Source organism: Rhamphochromis longiceps, linkage group LG1, assembly GCF_057381845.1.
Source record: "Rhamphochromis longiceps isolate RC_006_pf linkage group LG1, R_longiceps_female_GT1.1, whole genome shotgun sequence".
Classification (NCBI taxonomy): Eukaryota; Metazoa; Chordata; class Actinopteri; order Cichliformes; family Cichlidae; genus Rhamphochromis; species Rhamphochromis longiceps.
The window spans coordinates 30,465,519-30,486,424 of NC_140557.1; the positions used below are offsets into that span (position 1 = coordinate 30,465,519).

General features: G+C 42.3%; 1 protein-coding gene and 1 long non-coding RNA gene across 2 annotated transcripts in view; one reads left to right on the plus strand and one right to left on the minus strand.

Annotated features, from left to right (window-relative positions):
• Nucleotides 1-2,822: 2,822 nt before the first annotated feature.
• Nucleotides 2,823-9,224, plus strand: LOC146678982 (serine/threonine-protein kinase pim-2-like). The gene is made up of 11 exons (XM_085405795.1): nucleotides 2,823-2,950; nucleotides 3,843-3,919; nucleotides 4,310-4,546; nucleotides 4,672-4,797; nucleotides 4,921-5,015; nucleotides 5,154-5,201; nucleotides 5,286-5,504; nucleotides 5,594-5,774; nucleotides 5,861-6,031; nucleotides 6,105-9,090; nucleotides 9,162-9,224. Exons 2-10 carry the CDS (start codon nucleotides 3,859-3,861, stop codon nucleotides 6,194-6,196), a joined length of 1,230 nt encoding a protein of 409 aa, XP_085261921.1. The 5' UTR covers nucleotides 2,823-2,950; nucleotides 3,843-3,858; the 3' UTR covers nucleotides 6,197-9,090; nucleotides 9,162-9,224.
• Nucleotides 5,369-20,906, minus strand: part of LOC146678983 (uncharacterized) — a 37,120-nt gene continuing 21,582 nt past the window's right edge. The window contains exon 3 of the long non-coding RNA XR_014911701.1: nucleotides 5,369-5,450. This is a non-coding gene — a long non-coding RNA (uncharacterized LOC146678983). The remainder of the gene's footprint in view (nucleotides 5,451-20,906) is intronic.

Genomic DNA, 20,906 nt, shown 5'->3' on the forward strand with positions numbered 1-20,906 from the left:
AGGGTAAATTTAACTGGGAAGAATAAGATAAAGATAAATATATAAATTAAAGTTGAAAATAAAATAACTGTACAACAAAATACACAATACACAATATAGAACTATATAAGAATGTATGAAGAAATCTAAATATAAATAAATATATACACAATAACAGCAGCTGTACAAGTATTAACCGGAAATGAAGAATATAGTGACCAGTGTTGTGCAAAACCAAAGTCCAGAAAGTCCAGTGTGTGTGTAAGAACCATATGTGTGGGTCAGTACTGTGTGGTGGTGTGATTGAGAGACCGTATCGCCTGCGGGAAGAAGCTCCTCCTCAGTCTCTCTGTGTTGGTCTTCAGGGAGCGGAATCGCTTTCCTGACCTCAACAGAGAGAACAGTCTGTTGTTGGGATGGCTGAGGTCCTTCACGATCTTCCTGGCCTTGGTCCAGCACCGCCTGCTGTAGATTGAGTGCAGGTCAGGGAGCTCGGAGCGGATGGTGCGCTCAGCTGACCGCACAACCCTCTGTAGAGCTCGTCTGTCCTGCATGGTGCTGTTCCCGAACCAGGTTAAGATGTTTCCCGCCAGGATGCTCTCTATGGTGCACGAGTAAAAGTTCCTGAGCACCTTGGAGGGCAGTTGGAAGTCTCTCAAGCGTCTGAGGTGGTAGAGACGCTGTCAGGCCTTTTTCACCACGGTGTTGATGTGACAGGACCATGACAGGTCCTGCGTGATGTGAACTCCGAGGTATTTGAAGCTGTCCACTCTCTCCACTGGGCACTCGTTGATGACGGGGGTCTGGTAGTTCCTCTCCTGCTTAGTGCTGAAGTCCACTATCAGCTCCTTTGTCTTACTGACGTTTAGAAGGAGGTTGTTCCTCTGGCACCAGTTCTCCAGATTCCTAATCTCCTTCAGGTAGGCCGTCTCGTTGTTATCAGAGATCAGGCCCACCACGACGGTGTCGTCAGCAAACTTGATGATGGTGGTGGAGCTGGTAGTGGCCACACAGTCATATGTGTACAAAGAGTACAGCAGGGGGCTCAGAACACACCCCTGGGGGGCTCCAGTGCTGAGAGTGGTGGAGGCTGAGACATGTCCGCCCATCCTTACTGCCTGTGGTCTGCCAGTTAGGAAGTTGGAGATCCACTGACACATAGATGAGCTGAGTCCCAGATGCTCCAGCTTGGTGGTGAGTGTGGAGGGAATTATGGTATTAAATGCAGAGCTGTAGTCTATGAAGAGCATTTTAACATAATTCCCCCTTCTAGTGTCCAAGTGAGTGAGTGATGTGTGGAGGAGATGAGAGATGGCATCGTCTGTGGAACGATTTGGACGGTAAGCGAACTGTAGTGGGTCCAGTGTGTCTGGTAGTGAAGAAATGATGAAGTCTCTGACCAGGCGTTCAAAGCACTTCATCACTACTGAGGTGAGGGCTACAGGGCGATAGTCGTTGAGAGAAGCAGGGTGGGGTTTCTTCGGGACAGGAACAATGATGGACTCTTTGAAGCATGTGGGGATCACCGACTGAGATAAAGAGATGTTGAATATCTCAGTGAACACAGGAACTAGCTGGTATGCGCAGTCTCTTAGGATACGACCTGGGATGCCGTCTGGTCCTGCTGCTTTCCTGGTGTTCACTCTCTTGAAGGCTCTCCTTACTTCATGCTCGGAGATGACGAGCACGTTTCCGGTGCTGGCAGTATCTTCCTGTCTGCAGCCGTTAGCGCCGCTAACACTAGCATTGTTGGAGACCTTAGCTGCAGCCTCGAAGCGAGCATAGAAAGTGTTCAGCTCGTCTGCCAGAGTCACGGCCGCGTTCGTCATACCGGTTGTTGGTGCTTTATAGTCCGTTATTGTCCTTAGTCCCCGCCACAGGCTCCTAGAGTCACTCTGTTGGAGTTGTGACTCTAGTTTCCTCCCGTAGCGCTGCTTCGCCTCTTTCACCGCCCTCCGCACGTTATATGACGCGGCTTTGTACGGGTCCATGTCCCCCGTCATGAGTCCCGTGTTGTAGGCAGCGGTGCGGGATCTCAGAGCGTCGCGGATGGTTTTATCCACCCACGGCTTCTGGTTGGGAAACGTTGTGATAGTCTTTGTCTCCACGGTATCATCCGCTAGTTTCCCGATGAATCCCACAACCGCTTCCGTAAACACGTTGACGTCATCGTCGGAGCTGTTTCTGAACATGCCCCAGTCTGCGTCATCGAGTGCGTCCTGTAACGCGGCCACCGATTGATCCGTCCAGCGCGCGACCTTCCTCTGAACCGGAACTTCCTGTTTCAGCCTTTGTTTGTATTTTGGCATGAGGAAGATGGCGGCGTGATCAGATTTGTCAAACGGGGGGCGGGATTGTGCCTTGTAGCCGTCCTTGACCGTAGTGTAGCAGTGGTCCAGTGTCCTTTCACCCCTGGTGGGGCAGGTGATGTGTTGATAAAACTTCGGCGCTGCGCGTTTGAGGTTGGCGCTATTAAAGTCCCCCGTCACAATAAGCGCAGCGTCCCGGTGTTGTGTCTGGTGCTGTGTGAGTGCCTCATGCAGCTCGCATAAGGCGGTGACCGTGTCCGCTTGTGGTGGAATATAAACGGCACTTACAATGACCGATGTTAATTCCCGAGGTAGATAAAAAGGACGACACATGATGGACAGAAGTTCCAGATTTGGTGTGCAGGAGCGTGTGTCCCAGTTAAATTTACCCTTCATTCTAATTTGTGTTGTACAGTTATTTCATTTTTAACCTTAATTTATATTTTATTCCTTCCTAGTTAAATTTACCCTTTTTAATTTTTCATATTTATTTCCTATCTTTTTCATAGCCTTTTCCTTTTTTGTTTTCTTTAGGTCACGAGCAGTTGTCCAAGCATTTCACTACATATCGTACTGTGTATGACTGTGTACGTGACAAATAAAATTTGAATTTGAATTTGTACTGAAAAAGAAGCCAACATCAACTGCTAAACGTGCTAAAAGTAAGTAAGTCCCCGTAGACTCCTATGATCAAAGCACATACAGTATAAAAGTTATAGGTTACAGATCTGAAAAGTAAAACAAATGTCAAAGTGCAAAAAGACTTATGGTCCCATAGAAGTCTATTCCATTTGCCGGGAATTAGGTGAACACCTTTGTGACAAATTTAATGGCTCAGTCATTTGTTCCATGTCATATTTAATAAAAGACCGACATGGTGGCATGTTGAATTGTCCATTTTGCACATATTTGGTCATTCTAAGCGTCAGAGGGGGAAAGATCATTCTGGGAATGCCTACTGGCATTAAGAGTGACTAGACATGACACGTGGGACACAGGGGCAAGGCAAAGTAACAGAAACCTAAAGCCTAAGAATGTAACACAAGAAGAAAACAATAAAGAGAACCAAAAACATACATAAGAATAATCAATGAATATAAATGAACAAACACAAAACACTGGGTCACAGACTCAGTACCATGACAGTTAAATGTACATAATAAATACTTTAAATCAGATGACAATGTAGCTGACACTGTGTTTATTAGTGTGTGGTCAACCACAAATCTTCATACTGTCATCCATACATGAGGTCTTTATACAAATGATGAAAGAAAATGAAAGAAACTGTTTAATTGATATGAAATGATTGAATCATATGAAATATTATGGCTTTGTCTGCCAGAGTGTTTTTCTGTAAACTACTTTGAACTGCTGGCAGTCAGTGAAGTCACTGAAAGGCAAGATTCTATGTTGTGTTGCCGTAGTTTCCAGTTTACTTATAAAGCTCACTTACAGAATTCAGTTAGAAAAGTCAAGCATTTGAAAGGTGCACATTTGAAGGAATATTAAGTCAGTATTAACTCATTACGGTTTACATTTTCGATTTTAAAGGGTCTCCGAAATTACAATGAAAGAGGAAACAAGAAAAATGACCACTCCAGGCGATAAGAAAGATTCAGGAGATCAAGGTAAGTAAAATAATAAAATAAAATCCTGGTAAAATACAAATCCTAGAACTGTTGACACTGTGTGAATCATTTTTAGAGCAATTGAATCATATGTTTGATTGAAAATAGCTTTAATACAAGATGTCTAATCAAAGAAAGGTTACCGGTCTTTTGGTAAAATAAGGTAATAAGTTTATTCTTGGACTCAACAGTAAAAACAGACCAACAAGTGTCATCAAGATCTAAGACTTAGTGAACCTAGTATCAATTCGCACTGATCAGTTTTTTTTTATCCCAAGAATAAACTTGTGATAATTTAAGCAAAAGCAATTTCAAATTCTTTGCCATCAAACTACTTCCAGTCCTGATGTCGGGGACTCTTTTTCACCACTGTGTTGTTGTCGTTTATAGATTGTAAGAGCAGGACTGCTAAAAGAAAGGCCAGTCCTGAAAAGAAGACCCCAATAAAAAGGAGGAGGGTCGCTGACCAGGCTGGTCCTTCCACCAGCTCAGATGTGGTCAAAGGAGTGAAACGCAAGGTTGTGCAAGATGAAGAGGGCACAACAAAGAAAGCAAAGAGGGCTAAACTGCTTGATCATATGAGCGGTGACAAGGAGCAAGCATCCTCCTCGTTGGACTCTGGTAAAGGTAGGCTAATTAGTTGAATAAGGGGGTAGATTAAGTGTGGTTGCTAGGTTTAAGATATTGGTGTTTAGTGTTTGTGTCTATCATCCAGTGAGCTGATGTGCTTTTGGTGTTTTCCACATCTCCAGACTTGAACAACAAACAGGTGTGCGCAAAAAATGGCAAAAGAAAGGCCACGGGAGACAACAGAGAGTCACCCAAGAAAAAAAGAAGGAATGTGGACCAGGGCAAAAAATCAGTGGCAGACCAAAAACGTAAGTAGCAAGCAGCTTGGGTTTTATATTCAGGGGAAGGGCAAAAGGAACATTTAGGCTACAGAGGAGAGTAATTTGTGTCACAGCTGTAATAAAACAAGATTTGCTGTTTTGTCTGTTCAGGTGAATTCCAAGCCAGATATGTGGAGGAGCACCAGCTCGGAGAAGGAGGCTGTGGAGCAGTGTTTGCGGGCTACCGGATAGAAGATCGTTTTCCAGTAAGTGTTCAGATGATGGTAGTAAGACAGGCAGTAACGCAGATAATGGATAATATCGTAAACTGAAACGTCTGCTGTGTTTCCACCTTTCATTATGTCATACTGAGGAAATGCTCACCAATGCTCTGTGTCTTCTAGGTTGCCATCAAACACATTCCCAAAAATAAAGTCTACTGCAAAGTGGCGGTAAGCATCCAACACTTGAATCAGTTTTACATTACTGGATTGAATGCGGCGTTCCTCATCATCCACTTTGTTGTAACATTTCAGGATGAAAGCGGGAAGAAGCTCTCGGTGGAAGTGGCCATTATGCTTAAACTTGCAGGTGAAGCAGAAGGGTCAGTGGGAATATCAGCACCTGTGTCCTTGCTGGAGTGGTTCGACATTGGCAAAGAGCTGATCCTGGTGCTGGAGAGACCTGTCCCTGCTGTGGACCTGCAAAAATACAAAGCAGAAAAAGGAAGAACTTTACCAGAGGACAAGGCCAAGGTAGGTTGACTGGGAGAGCCTTGGACTGTACAGCGTTCAATCAAGGCAGAAAAGCATTAACTCATTATTGTGTTTTTCATCTTTTCCAGGTCATTCTGAAGCAACTAGTTGATGCTGTAAAGGAACTTGAGGATAAACACATCTTTCATCGGGACATCAAGGGAGAAAACATTCTGATTGAGACCGGCTCAGATGTGCCTCGAGTTCGCATCATCGACTTTGGACTGAGCTGCTTTGTTAAACAGCGATCTCTGTATCGCATCTTCTATGGTAACATATTCTGCTCCTGCTTTTCACAGATGTAACAATTTGTGTCTTTTGTTTTAGAAGAAATTGTAATTGTGTCTGTTTGTTAGGCACGCCTCTTCACACCCCTCCCGAGTGGTACAGGAGGAGCTGCTACAGGTGTGGACCCACCACGGTGTGGCAAATGGGAGTGGTGTTGTATGAAGCGCTTCATGCACGGGACTTTAGTACCGAGAGGTTCCTCGCAAAGAAACTGAGCATCAAAAAGCGTCTGTCCGCAGGTAAGAAAACTTCACACTTCCAGATTCACTAGAACTATCATCTTCATCTTTTTGATCTTTTCTTTCTTTCAAGGATGCCGGAATTTCTTGGAGGCATGTTTAACTACAGTCCCGGAGAAGCGCCCAACACTGGAGGAGCTCCAGCTTCACCCCTGGCTAAGATAACACACACAAACACACAATTCACACCTTATCATGCAAGTGTGATACATTGTGGTAACTTCCTTTCTTTTTTCTGTTGGACAGGAATAGATAGGATGGGTCAATCTTAAAAAATAAATAAATAAAAATTGAGCTTTTTTGGAGCTCCTGTAACCCCCCCAGCCATCCCAGGAAAGGGGATCTCTCTTTGAATGGGCTTTCCCGAGGTTTCTTCCCATCGATCTGGCCCCCTGGGGAGTTTTTCCTCGTCTTCATAGAGAGCTTGGGCTGGGTCAGGAGCTCCATCAAAACTGTCTTTATTTGATGACTTTAATGTCATCAAATAAAGATGTGTTTTACTTAAAGAAAAATTTGATCAAAATAAAACTTGTTTAATTCATCTTTGCTGAGGATTCTCCTTCGTTACTATTTTGTTTTGTTTTTGTTTTGTTTTTTATTACCCATGGTGCATTTTGACAAATAAGAAAACTGAATCAGGTCAAAGTGTGCACAAAGACAGTCACACTGCAAATGATCTGAAGACTTGCATCTGTTGCTCTAACCCCCAACTAGTTTAGACAGATTTCCTGGTTCTACCAGAGGTTTTTTCCTTCAAGAAGGGAGTTTTTCCTTCCCACTGTTGCTGAGTGTTTGCTCATAGTGGGTTGTAAAAGCATAAAAGTTAATAAGAGGCATTCAAAACAGAGTTATCACAGAGGGAACTATATAGCTTAAATGTACAATTTCTACAGGACAAATTATAACTTCATTATGTATAAAAGCTCCTGTGGATAATTACTCCTATTTGTAACTTTACACAAGAGAAAGTTTGCTGTCACACTATTTATAACAGGTTGGGTTTTGTCCTCTGAGTTGAGCCTTTGGTTGCAGTTTATTGAAGAATTTCCTCTAAAGTAGCTGTTGATAAAGATTTAAAGTCCTGTTTATATACAGAAATATGCTTTAGTTCATGTTTTTTTACATGTCTGCCTCAGTGGATCAGTAGAAGATCTGGCACAGGAAACTAGATGATGAAAAAAGGGTACGAATACACATATATATCTATACCTATATAGATACAGATATATATACACACACACACACACACACACACACACAGGTTGCAACGTAGTATTTTCATTTTTTCTTAGCATTTCTTTAACGTCTTGGTGCAAAAAAATACCAGCATTTGTGTGTAAAGAAATGTTACATATATACTAAAAACAGTTGGAAAAAAGAACTACAAATTTGGAAAGGAATTTATTCATGTTCTTACTCATAGATGGAGTACATGGTTTAAAAAACACTCAGGAAACAGATATGAGGCGGCTGTATCAACATAAAAACATTAATACAGTTAAAAATGAATAAAAAGTTGCACGCTTAAACTTATTTCTCTACAGTTTGTACAATTAATCCATGTAACAATAGGTTCTCTCTTAATATAGTAGTTAATTAAAATATCTTTACATAAAAATACATTTTTAAGTACTCTCCGGTGGAAGTCTGTTGTGGCTTATGTTTCTAAATGACACAACCATAAAGCAGCCCACAGAATATACAAATATGTCTTTGATAAGTGAATGTTGGCTCCCACAATGGCCTGTTAAGTTATTGCAAAAATAATTTACTGCATAATATGTCAGATTAGAACATGTTTTAAGCACAAAACTGAAGGGGAAACAATAAAAACAAAAATTAAAAAACAAATACTAAATTAAGTTAAAGGATATTTCTTACTATACTATATAATTGTGTAATGTTGCGTTTGATTGCAAAAGAAAACCCACCAAGAAAAAAAGAAAGAAAAAAAAGAGAATAGAGTTTAATTTATTCAAAACATATTCTTTTCTTTTATTTAAGCTGTAGCGAGATTCAAATGGACAAAAGCGAAAGAAAAATATTACAGATGTGTTTTATTAATCATGAATAAACTTTATTATACACAACTCTAAATTTCAGTTGGTCTTAGTCAGATGTGTTTTTAATTCAATCCTGCAACACTGTGCTCGCTGCCATCACTTTATATCTTAGTGTGCAATTCAAATATATACTTATTACAATATTTTTCCCCCTTAACTCTCAACTCGCGTTTTTAAAATGTCTGTGATCATGTTTGTCCGTTGACTTCTGTCTGGGCCTCGAACGATTCATCAGACAGGTTGGCAGCCTCCAACTGATGCTCCAGACTTTCATCATCGCCTCTATTCTGATCAACTCTTATCTTAAACTTAGTGATGAACTCATTACTGGCCAGCGCGCCCTCCTTTTTTTTAGGGCATGTGGGCTTTGATAGTCGCTCTGCAAAGAAAATTCACAAAACATTTCTTATTTGGTAAGCTTGTTAACAAATTTTAGTTCAGTTTTGCTGCAAGTTATAGCATGCATCAGGTAAGAAGCAATTGGTTCTTAAAAAGCATATACATTCCCCAAAACATTTTTATTATGTGCATTTTGGAGAATAAAAGATTGTACACAATTTCCCTTTTTGAAGTAAAAAGATTATTAAGTCTAATTCTTACTTATTCAGTAGATTAAAGTATTGAAACATCATTATTCATAAAATATGCACATTACAAAATTAAAGTTATTCAAAAATTACTCAAGTACTTACTCCAATACTCACATTATTCAAGTAAATTTAATTTTTGCCAATGTAATGTCACATAAAATCTTAATCTGAATAAGGGATTTGAACCCCACTGTCACGGCCAGGGGATCAGCAGGCCGCTGACTAGTAGTGTTCTCTCTCTCTCTTGCTCTCTGTCTCTCGCTCTCTCGCCAGGGCGGAACTCATGGTGGGTTCACGCCCTCGGCCCACGCCCCTCTGAAGAGGAAACACCTGGGCCTCATCAGTGCAGCCAGCATTTAAGCCAGGGAGTGGCTTCTACTCATCGCTGGACCGTTGTGTGTGACTCGTGCCAGTGCAGCAAGTTCTCTTTTGCTTCCCTGTGCAAAACCTCTAACATGTGTTTCCTTCTGTACATAGATCCCCTGGACCCGACTCTGCATTCCCCGAGCGGATTCCCTTTTTGTGTGAGTGTTTGGAGAGAGAGTCAGAAGAGGAGCAAGTGGCTTTTCCCTACCTGGATTTCCCCGGAGCCTTTTCCCTGTCACCGCTTTGTATATAGCACTATCCCCTGCACTGTTTGTATATACACCTGGTGGAACTGTAATAAATACTGACTGTGCCTCTGAGTCCTGCTTGTGAGTCCTCAAGCGAACCGTGACACCCACACAGATGAGAGCTTAGCAGTGAAGCTCTCTCTTAAAATTTGAGTTATAAAGTCAGAAGTTATCACTGACAGAGATCCATGTTCTTTTAACATAAGAAAGAATATTTGCTGGAATTGACATTAATCCAAGCCCTTAAAACGCCATTTTGGATTAAGCATTTCCTTTTAGAAAAGTCTTCAATGAACAGGAAGCTCCAGTACTGAAAAAAGAAGCCAACATCAACTGCTAAATGTGCTAAAAGTAAGTAAGTCCCTGTAGACTCCTATGATCAAAGCACATACAGTATAAAAGTTATAGGTTACAGATCTGAAAAGTAAAACAAATGTCAAAGTGCAAAAAGACTTATGGTCCCATAGAAGTCTATTCCATTTGCCTGGAATTAGGTGAACACCTTTGTGACAAATTTAATGGCTCAGTCATTTGTTCCATGTCATATTTAATAAAAGACCGACATGGTGGCATGTTGAATTGTCCATTTTGCACATATTTGGTCATTCTAAGCGTCAGAGGGAGAAAGATCATTCTGGGAATGCCTACTGGCGAAGGATGTGTGACTGACAAGTCCAGTGTGTGAAGTTTAACTACAGTCTAAGGAGCTTGGAAAGAAAAGCATCTGGACTTCTTTAAGTTTCTTGAAGATGTTTCACCTCTCATCTGAGAAGCTTCTTCAGAGAACTGAAGAAGCTTCTTGAATGAGAGGTGAAACGCTCTTCAAGAACCTTAACAGACAGTTCTTCCCTTCATTCATCATGCCTGATTTCAAAACACCAAGATGGCAGTCATGAAAACACTCATCTTGAGTCTTCATGGGACTACGGTGAGATCAGTTATGCCTCTTATGATGAGGCATACTTTTTTGCCCCACTGTACGTTGCTGCTCCTGGAGGAGCTGGAAATGTTTCCTCTTTTCATCTTCAGCCTGCAGCAACCTGAAGGAGGGGGAAAAGGGAAGAAGCAACTGAAAATGTTAATACTTCTCATGGATATATCAGATCTCCATCACAAATAAAATAATAAAGGGCCATAATAAGAGTTAGAAATCCATTGTTACCGCTCAAGCTCCAGTCTGGCCCTCTCCTCCTCCAGCCGAGCCTGGATCTCCATATTAAGAAATATGGTGAAAAAAATCCAGCACAGACCTGACACAGGACCTGTGATCTGGCCCCTTCAGTTGATCCATCTACTGTTCACTGAAGCCTCATCAGAAATGGTGTCAGTGGATTCTTCAGGGAGGCAAAAATTAAGAAAAGGCCGAAGTTGCCCAAATTACACAAGAACTGTCACTGAAAGAATCAGTGAAAACAGGCCTGATGGAGTAAGGAATCCAAACGTTTTGCATTATTGGTTGAAATTACTGTAGCAAGTGTCTACAGCCATTTATAAAATGCAGATGGTGTTGCAAATGATGAAAATATTAACACAAAAAAGTACAGTCAGCTTTTGATCCACCATGGAAAACTATGTGGAAAGCACTGGATTGGTATTTTTTCCTTATGTACTGTATTTTCATGTATGTTTGTATTTCAGTAAATAGCTGCAACATTTCTCAAGCAAAATATAAAGAAATTGAAGGTGGCTCAAGATGTTTTCCCCACACACATAATTAAAACTAATCAATTTGATAAAAATGGCACAATGAAATAATTTCAAACTACAGTGGGGCAAAAAAGTATTTAGTCAGCCACCGATTGTGCAAGTTCCCCCACCTAAAATGATGACAGAGGTCAGTAATTTGCACCAGAGGTACACTTCAACTGTGAGAGACAGAATGTGAAAAAAAAATCCATGAATCCACATGGTAGGATTTGTAAAGAATTTATTCGTAAATCAGGGTGGAAAATAAGTATTTGGTCAATAACAAAAATACAACTCAATACTTTGTAACATAACCTTTGTTGGCAATAACAGAGGTCAAACGTTTACTATAGGTCTTTACCAGGTTTGCACACACAGTAGCTGGTATTTTGGCCCATTCCTCCATGCAGGTCTTCTCGAGAGCAGTGATGTTTTGGGGCTGTCGCCGAGCAACACGGACTTTCAACTCCCGCCACAGATTTTCTATGGGGTTGAGTTCTGGAGACTGGCTAGGCCACTCCAGGACTTTCAAATGCTTCTTACGGAGCCACTCCTTTGTTGCCCTGGCGGTGTGTTTTGGATCATTGTCATGTTGGAAGACCCAGCCTCGTTTCATCTTCAAAGTTCTCACTGATGGAAGGAGGTTTTGGCTCAAAATCTCACGATACATGGCCCCATTCATTCTGTCCTTAACACGGATCAGTCGTCCTGTCCCCTTGGCAGAAAAACAGCCCCATAGCATGATGTTTCCACCCCCATGCTTCACAGTAGGTATGGTGTTCTTGGGATGCAACTCAGTATTCTTCTTCCTCCAAACACGACGAGTTGAGTTTATACCAAAAAGTTCTACTTTGGTTTCATCTGACCACATGACATTCTCCCAATCCTCTGCTGTATCATCCATGTGCTCTCTGGCAAACTTCAGACGGGCCTGGACATGCACTGGCTTCAGCAGCGGAACACATCTGGCACTGCGGGATTTGATTCCCTGCCGTTGTAGTGTGTTACTGATGGTGACCTTTGTCACTTTGGTCCCAGCTCTCTGCAGGTCATTCACCAGGTCCCCCCGTGTGGTTCTGGGATCTTTGCTCACCGTTCTCATGATCATTTTGACCCCACGGGATGAGATCTTGCGTGGAGCCCCAGATCGAGGGAGATTATCAGTGGTCTTGTACGTCTTCCATTTTCTGATGATTGCTCCCACAGTTGATTTTTTCACACCAAGCTGCTTGCCTATTGTAGATTCACTCTTCCCAGTCTGGTGCAGGTCTACAATACTTTTCCTGGTGTCCTTCCAAAGCTCTTTGGTCTTGGCCATGGCGGAGTTTGGAGTCTGACTGTTTGAGGCTGTGGACAGGTGTCTTTTATACAGATGATGAGTTCAAACAGGTGCCATTCATACAGGTAACGAGTGGGGGACAGAAAAGCTTCTTACAGAAGACGTTACAGGTCTGTGAGAGCCAGAGATTTTCCTTGTTTGAGGTGACCAAATACTTATTTTCCACCCTGATTTACGAATAAATTCTTTACAAATCCTACCATGTGAATTCATGGATTTTTTTTCACATTCTGTCTCTCACAGTTGAAGTGTACCTCTGGTGCAAATTACTGACCTCTGTCATCATTTTAAGTGGGGGAACTTGCACAATCGGTGGCTGACTAAATACTTTTTTGCCCCACTGTATATACTGTCAAACTACAACCCTGTGAGTGCTTACTGTATTTGGGTCATTACAAGCTTGTGATTTTATTTAAACTGTCTCTTTAAATTTAACATGTAAACACATGTTACACACTGCATGTTCAGCCAGTAACTACAGAAATAAGGATATAAGGAAAATCCCTGTTGTTTATTAAGTGTGACAAAACTCATTCAGTCTGTAAACATTTAGTAAGCACGTTAGCAAGTGATTCATGGGGTGTCTCTGTGTATGTGCTGGGACGGCAGGGCGCATTTCATCATGTCATTAGCAGTCTAGCAAGCAGAAATGACTTTTTCTGCACCTTGGAGCATGTTTCAGATCAATGCCCTTGGCAGTTCTTAAATCAATGAGTGATGCTGTAACTAGGGGACTCATCTGTGAAACAGACCCCTGGGAGAGAGCTTGAGTGAGAGAGCGGCTGTCAAAGAAGAAAGACGAGAGAGAAAAAATCCACAGTTTAAATAAACAAAAAGACAACTGAGGGGACAGGAGGACAGGCGGAGGGGAAGTGTAGGTCATCTTAGTGGATATGCATGTAGTATGTGTGGTATGGATGTGTGCGTGTGTGTCTGTGTATTAAAGACCATAAAACAGAAACACATCCAGAAGCACTGACCTTTCTAAGTGCCTTTTGGTACAGCACAATGCAAACGCAATCATGTCTAAATAATTGGTTACTTGATGAGGCAGGTGAATCTCTGCACCTCCATCTTTCTCTCCATCTCGCTCTGCCATGTATTCCTGCAAAGTGTGCGCCTCATACGGGGTGGGGGAGCAAAGTAATGGGCAGGAGGTGGAGCATGAAAAAGGTTAGGGAGAAAAATCACATCACCAGAGAGAGAAACGATGAGAGTGCGCCCACCACCCAAGGCCAGATGTATTTACCTGGGTAATGATAGTCATCTGGACCGACAGGGTGCGTATATGTAGTGTATATATATGTGCATGTGTGTGCTTGTGCGCGCGTGTGTGGTACAGGTGCTGTGTAGGCTAGGTTTCTCTTTGACTGCTAGCTTGCCAATTTATTTGCTGGCGAAAACACAACAGTGTCTCTTGTTCGCCCTTTCCTCTGTTTGTCCTCCCCTCATCTCATTTTTGTTAACATTCTCTTTTTATTCCTCTCATCCCATCTTGCTTCTCCGGTATCCTCTCTCTCTTTCTACCACCATCATCTCTGCTTTGCTTGAAACGTTGCCTTTATTAATTCATAAACAACACACTCCACACACGATTGGGTTCCATAGGCACCGGAGCATGATTCAATCCCCTGCATGCACACATGCTCGCGCACTTTTTCCTTGTTTATGCACCCTATTACCTTGCCTTCCCTCACCCCTCTTCTCGCCGGCTACCTCCGCCAGACAGTTCCCTACTTCAGCAGGCATAAAGTGAAGGCTACAGCCATTTGTGTTCTGTTATGTACAAATAGTTGGCACATTGACTCGCCTCTAGCACAAAGGGAGAGAAAGCAAGCTGATGTAAATACTTCGTTTTTGCCTCGGTTGTCCAGCGCTCTTCGCCACGGGTCATGGATCTTTCTGTTTTGCTGATTTTCTGTATTTTTTATTTTTCTCGCAAACATTTTTCGTTTTGTGCATTTGCAGAAAAGAGAAAAAGTCTGTCTGCGAGTGCGCGTACACGCACATTTGATTCATTTCTTTGGGGCATGTGTGTGACACTTGACTGTTCTTATCGAGGGTTGCCAGATGTGAGCCCTGAGGTCAAAGAGGGGTCCCATTTATGCGCGTGCACGCACACACGTGCACACGGATACATAAAAACATGTACATGCCCTTTCTCAAGCCTCCCTCCTCCCCACTGGAAAAGAGTAGGAAGGAAAAGGAATGGGTGCTTGGATATGGATTGCTGGGATTGAATTAAAAACATTAGCTTGAGGCTGTACGGCTGAATTCTGATGATGAGGCCACCGGGGGAAAATGGAGAAAATGGGCTTTCGCTGCCAGGGCCTTGAAAATCCCTTACTAATGGAATGAGAAAAGGCAGATAGCAAGAGCGAGGGAGGGGAAGAAAGGATATCACACATATGAGTGTGCGTGAATGGTTACAAAGACAATGCATTCTGTTTGTGTGCGTGAGTGTGTGTTCATGTGAGAGCAAAATGGGCTGAAACAAATGGAGCAGAGCCAGAAGGCCTCCAATGAAACATCATTACAAGTAGCTCCAGAAATATTATGCCAAAGGCATAACTAGCAATGCTGGGGAGGGCAGAGCAGATTATTTCCAAGGAGCACACAAGTCACAGCACAGGCACTCGAGCGCTAACACTTGGACACAACATTCACACACGAGTTTGATGTTGTTGAGTAGTCTCAGCTTCGGACATTAAATCGATCCAGCTCGGTTTAGATGGTTAGGACTTTTGCCAAATATGTTTAAAAGATGTGCTTATTTTGTTCATAGCGGACGTTTCCATTCCTGGTGCCAACCACACCGGAGTTAAACAAAAGATCGTATAGAATAGAAGGAAAAAATGCTGAAGGCATGAAGTAGCAAATGGTAACTGCCTTCTCTGAATCGTTGTCTTTATTCCTGTTATAAACAATTCTGGACTGTAGTCTGAGAAATATGGGCAGATGGTTAATTAGAAATAAAAAGCTCTGAGTGCACACTGAAGAAATGCCTGTTTCTTTTCCTCATTTTGCCTTTCTCCACCACCATCACGGTTAATTCTCTGGTAAATTCTCCAAGCGGTGGGCATTTCAGCCCCCTCATTTCTCTGTAAAATGAATAGAAGCATCTGACATGGGCTGCCATGGGCTTTAAATGTACAATCTGGCTGTTTTTATAATGGGAACAAATTAATAAGTGAATGTTATCTGTGAGTAGCAGCGCGGGGTGGCTTGCCAGGCCCTTTTGTTCCCGTACCACTTCTTTTCATGTAAAATGACAGAAGACACAAAACAGACAGAGCTCTTGGTCTGAACTGGATTTTGACACGGGTATTGACACACTTTTTGTGTGCATGCACGTGCAATGTGGCACGCATTAAAGTGCACACACCGAATGCGGATAGGAATGTGTATTGCTTTGTTAGTGCAGCGCTATTTAAATGTGTTTGCGCGCAGTGTTTAGGATGAGACTAGTTTCAGGTTTGATGGAGAACGCGCGGCTTCCCTGTGGAAACATGAATTTTCTGAGCATAAACAGGCGGCCAGAGCAGGAATGAAAAATAAGGTGAGGCTGAATCAAGCATAGGTGGCCAGCAGCGTCTCGCTCCTCTTTCTCTCTCAATATTGGTATTGCGAAGTCACAGAGATGGCAATCAGCAGGAGATGTGTCTCGAAGATGAAAGCAGGGAGAAGAGAAACAGAAGGAGAGCGAGAGAAAGGACAGCCTCTTAAGGCACCTCTATCAGTCTGTCGTTAGGAGGGTAATGAACCCAGCACCAGTGCTGCCAAGCAACCAATGACTCACTCGCACACACACACAGCACATGCACAGACTATACAAAATAAACACACTAACAAAATGGAAATCTCTCAAGTACCTGAGACGTGTCCCTGCTACTCAGCCATTATCAGACCATCTTCCCAATTACACAATGTTTATGCAGAAAAGAGAGGATGCACACAGTGCATCATACGAGCAGGAGTAACAGATTGTTTCCATGTTTACTCAGATCCATCGTTCTCTTATATTTTTCCCAGGCTGCTCGGCTTTTGCCATATGCTGTAGGTTTTACTCCACTTGATGTGTTCTTCAAAGATCCATTTATCTCAGACAGAAATATGCCTTAAAGGATAATTCCAATCATTTTACTCCTGGGGCGCACTTATCTAGATTTTACCAATCTAATGATTTTTTTTTCAGTTACCACACTAAAGAGCTGTTTTGAGCTGTTTGTGAAGTGTTTTGTAATTCATTCAAGATTTTTGAGTCACCCCTGATTTCTTCATATTTTGTTTAGAAATTGGGACATCGCCATAGTAATTTCTTAAACATGTGCAAAACCAATAGAAAAGCAATATACAAGTGTTCAACTCTTGTAGCTTGAAAGTCAGTATTTGGTATGACCATCTTTATTCTTCAGCACAGGTTGGACTCTTTCAGACAGCTTTTTTGTCATTTCTTTAAGTACTCTCCAGGAATAGTTCTCCAATGATCACTGTTGTACCTCTCTCCTGACGTCCTCCATATGTATTAACAAATATATGAATACAAATTTCATCACTCCATAATACCTGCTGCCACTGATTTTCAGTCCAGTTCTTGTAGAACTTGGCATCCTTGTCACGCCATTTCCCTCCCTGAAGAATGGCTTCTTGACAGCCACCCTTGCACTGAGACAATGGACAAGGCCTCAGCGAACAGTAGATGGATCAATTGAAGGATCAGATGCATCTCTCAGGTCCTGTGTCAGGTCGATTGCTTCCATATTTCTTAAGGACATGACTTTCAGATACTGTCATTTGCTGCAGTTTTTAGTCCTATTGTCCTCATTGGACACCATACTGAGATATGCCAATTTTTCAGCTAATAGCTCTTTAGTAATCACTTTGCTGGTGCAGAAATTCTATCTAATGCCTGTCAAACTGTGTTACCTTCGGCATTCTTGTATATTCAGCTAAAGCAGGGGTGGCCCACTCCAAGCCTTGAGAGCCAATATCCTGTAGGTTTTAGACATCACCCTGGGTCAACACACCTGAATCAAATGATTAGTTCATTACCAGGCCTCTGGAGAACTTCAAGAAATGTTGAGGAGGTAATTTAGCCATTTAAATGAGCTGTGTTGGATCAAGGACACATCTAGAACCTGCAGGACACCGGTTCTCGAGGCCTGGAGTTGGCCACCCCTGATCTAAAGAATACTATGTATGTGTTAAGCAGCTTAGCAAACAAAAAATACTCATCTAAAAATGTTCAGGTCCAAGGACTGGACTGAAAAAGCAGCTAATGTACAGTGAAACACTATGATATAAACTCACTTAAGTGTAAATGATGCGTCTGATCAATATTCAAAGTCAACCCTACTCAACAAGCTTACACTTAATTTGCCAAATGCAATATAATGTATTCCTCCTGCTCTAGCCACTATTTAAGTTCAGCTGCCAGGAATGTATTTGTGCCTCATGTCACAAAAATCTGAAAAATGAGTAAATCACACCCACGTGGATTGGCTGCCAGAGTTTGGGCTTGTGATTCTGCCCAATGTGAGGCAAAATAAATCTATCATCACAAAACTGAAGTGAATTCCTCCTGCTGCTGTCACTGGTCACTAGCTGAAGCTTTAAATAATACAATCTGATCAGCTCAAATCCAGGACAGCTGATTTTTCAGCCGAACAAACGCTTAAAGGAATTCCCTCAAGCTCTGCCTACGAATCTGAGGCACTGCTTCTGTTAACGTAAAGTACACAGCACAAGACGAATGTTCACATATTCAACTGTTGTATGCGCATCCAAAGCAGTGACGAAACAAATGCACATTTTAACTTTAGGAAGCACATCATGCAAGGTTGCAATCTAATTACTCAAACATCAATCACATTACTCTATCCTTGCTTGAACTCAGCCCTGCTCACTTCTAGCTCTGCCTGCACAGATGCATGTTGTGCATTTCTGCAACACTGAACCAATGTGTTTGTTTTTGGCTGCTGTGTTTACATGTCAGCAATCGTCATCAACAAGCCACCCCCCCTGAGGACATGGGTTTAACTGTCAGCCTCAGTCAGACATCACACACACACACACACACACACACACAGTTTTTGATGTGTGTCATCTTCTCTTAAGATATCAGGCAGACATATACATGGCTCAGTACCTCCATCATCTTCCACCAGAGTGAACCTGGACTGGGCTCTCCATGAAAGCGAGCGTGAGAGTTAGAAGTCAATCGTCCTCAAAGCTGGGCCTCATAGAGTTCACAAGCAGTGCCGGTTATGGCTGAGCCAGAAAGCTCCCCACAGTAACAGTGACTGGGTTAGTAAGTGACTGACCTAGTCCTCTCCCCATCACCCTCACTATCACAGACACTCAGGCCGACTGTGGTTTGTCTTATTGTCACTATGTGAGATTGCCAATGCTACATTACCAACACTCTGATTTATATATTCCAGTGACGTCTGGTACGCTTACAGGCCTTTGTTGTTCCTTTCACTTAAACCACAACAGTACTGGACGGTATCAAACCTTCATGTACACAGGCTAATCAGAATGAGCCCTCATACAGTTATTAATGTAATTACCGACAGATCATCCGTTCCCATCCTTTGTAATGTCTTGGTCTCTTGTTTATTCCCGGCCTGTTTGGTCCAGCTGAAATGGCTGTCATCTTAATTGACCAAAAAAAGGGGGAGCCAATGCCACATTTAATCGTGTAATAGTGTGAATATTATTACATGCCTAATTTCCATTAGCCAGCATTAATCCACTGAATGAAGTGGTGCTCACGGCCCACTCACCTCTATTCAGGGACAAATTGCACGAGTCTCTAGGCTTGTTTCTGTGTCTCCACTGGTCGTACTCGCAAGTCAGCTCGGTGGCCAGACTGTGGTGCTGATTATAGGTGACAGGGACACTGCTGGCCAGAGGGACCTGGGAAAGTTGGCATGGCAATGGTGAAAGGTCATTACCACAGCACTGTCAGCATCATCACTGTGACACTGTGACAAAAGAGCCAAAGAGAACAACAAGGAGACTCCAACACATTCACACCTCCCCTTTTTGGGAAAAAGGTCTTTGCTAAATAAAAGTAAGGGTTATTTAAAAATGAAAAATGTTTTTCTCAGATTGTTACAAAGCCAATAAAACATAAAACACTGCTGAGTTAAAACAATATATCCTACAGCTTATTAAATGGCTTTAAAGCAATTATTATCCAAGCAAGGATCTGCTCTAAGTCCTCACATGACTTGCATCTAAAACCGCTACATGCTTCAGCTATATATTTATTTTTTGTCCCTCTAAGGGTGAAGCATTACCTCATTAATAAAGAATTGAGCGAGGCTTCTCGATATTATCATTCCAAATAACTTTCAGCCTCATTTGAAAGTAATGTTGCTCCATTACTGGGGCAGTAAACTCTATAAACACACATATGAGAAGATTTCTGGCAGTAAAAGCTTTCTGTTTGACGTTGGTACTCCGATTCATGGTGACTAATCACATTTAAGCAGGCTTTAGTTACATGCGTGTAAACAGCACATGTGAGGAGCAAAAGCAGGAACGCCTTTGCAAAGTACAACCTAAAAACCATTGGCTAATGTCTGACAACAATGGAGCTTTTTATTGTCTTATTAAAATGTGTGTAGAATTTAAACAATGACAAGGACAGGAAATGTTGATATTCGAAGCTACGACAGAGTAATCCCGCCTCCTCCAGATTTCTACATGCATATATATATATATATATATATATATATATATATATATATATATATATATATATATATATATATTAGGGGTGCAACGATACTCGTATCAGTGCTTTCGGTTCGGTACGCATATGTATCGAACAATACAACATTTTTAATTTATTTTATCAGCTTTCCTTCTGACAATGCTGTCTGTGTTGAGCGCTCAGTGGATCTGCGCTCGACAGTGCAGCCTAGGCGGAGTAGTCGAACGCAGATTCACTGAGCGCAGGGCAAGCTAGCGAGACAGAAGTTAAGCTGTCGTTGCAACATGGCAAATTGAACCTCCCCCACCCTCATTCAGATCTGGCGTTTGGAACTATTTTGGTTTTCATGTGACGTATGACCCTGAAGTAGAGCTGGGCGATAGAACGATAACGATATGTATCGCGATATAACTTTTACTCGATAGAGAAATTAAGCTATCGCGATAGACCTCGCCGCTCTTGTCCTCTTAAAAAAAAAAAAAAAAAAAGGTCAGCCGATCCAAATTCAGCGCAGAGCCGAACCAATCACAGCCGCAGCGTCACGTCGCGTGACTTGTTACGTACAGCACAAGTGCCAAGCCGCACGTGTGTTTGTTTGGGAAGCAGCCAGCGCGTAATGGAGCCAGCGCGTAATGGAGGAAATGAGTGTGCCGACTAGAAAAATCAACCGAGCGTGACCGAAGAGAAAACCGATGATGGTTCCAATGCCGGAGAGATTGTCGAACGGAAGAGCCATAGAAGTTCCGTAGTGTGACGGTATTTCGGCTATTTCAAGTCTGACAAAAAACAGAGTAGCGTGCACTGTAAATTGTGCCGAAAGCAAGTCTGGAAATACAATAAACTGGTGCATGCGTCAC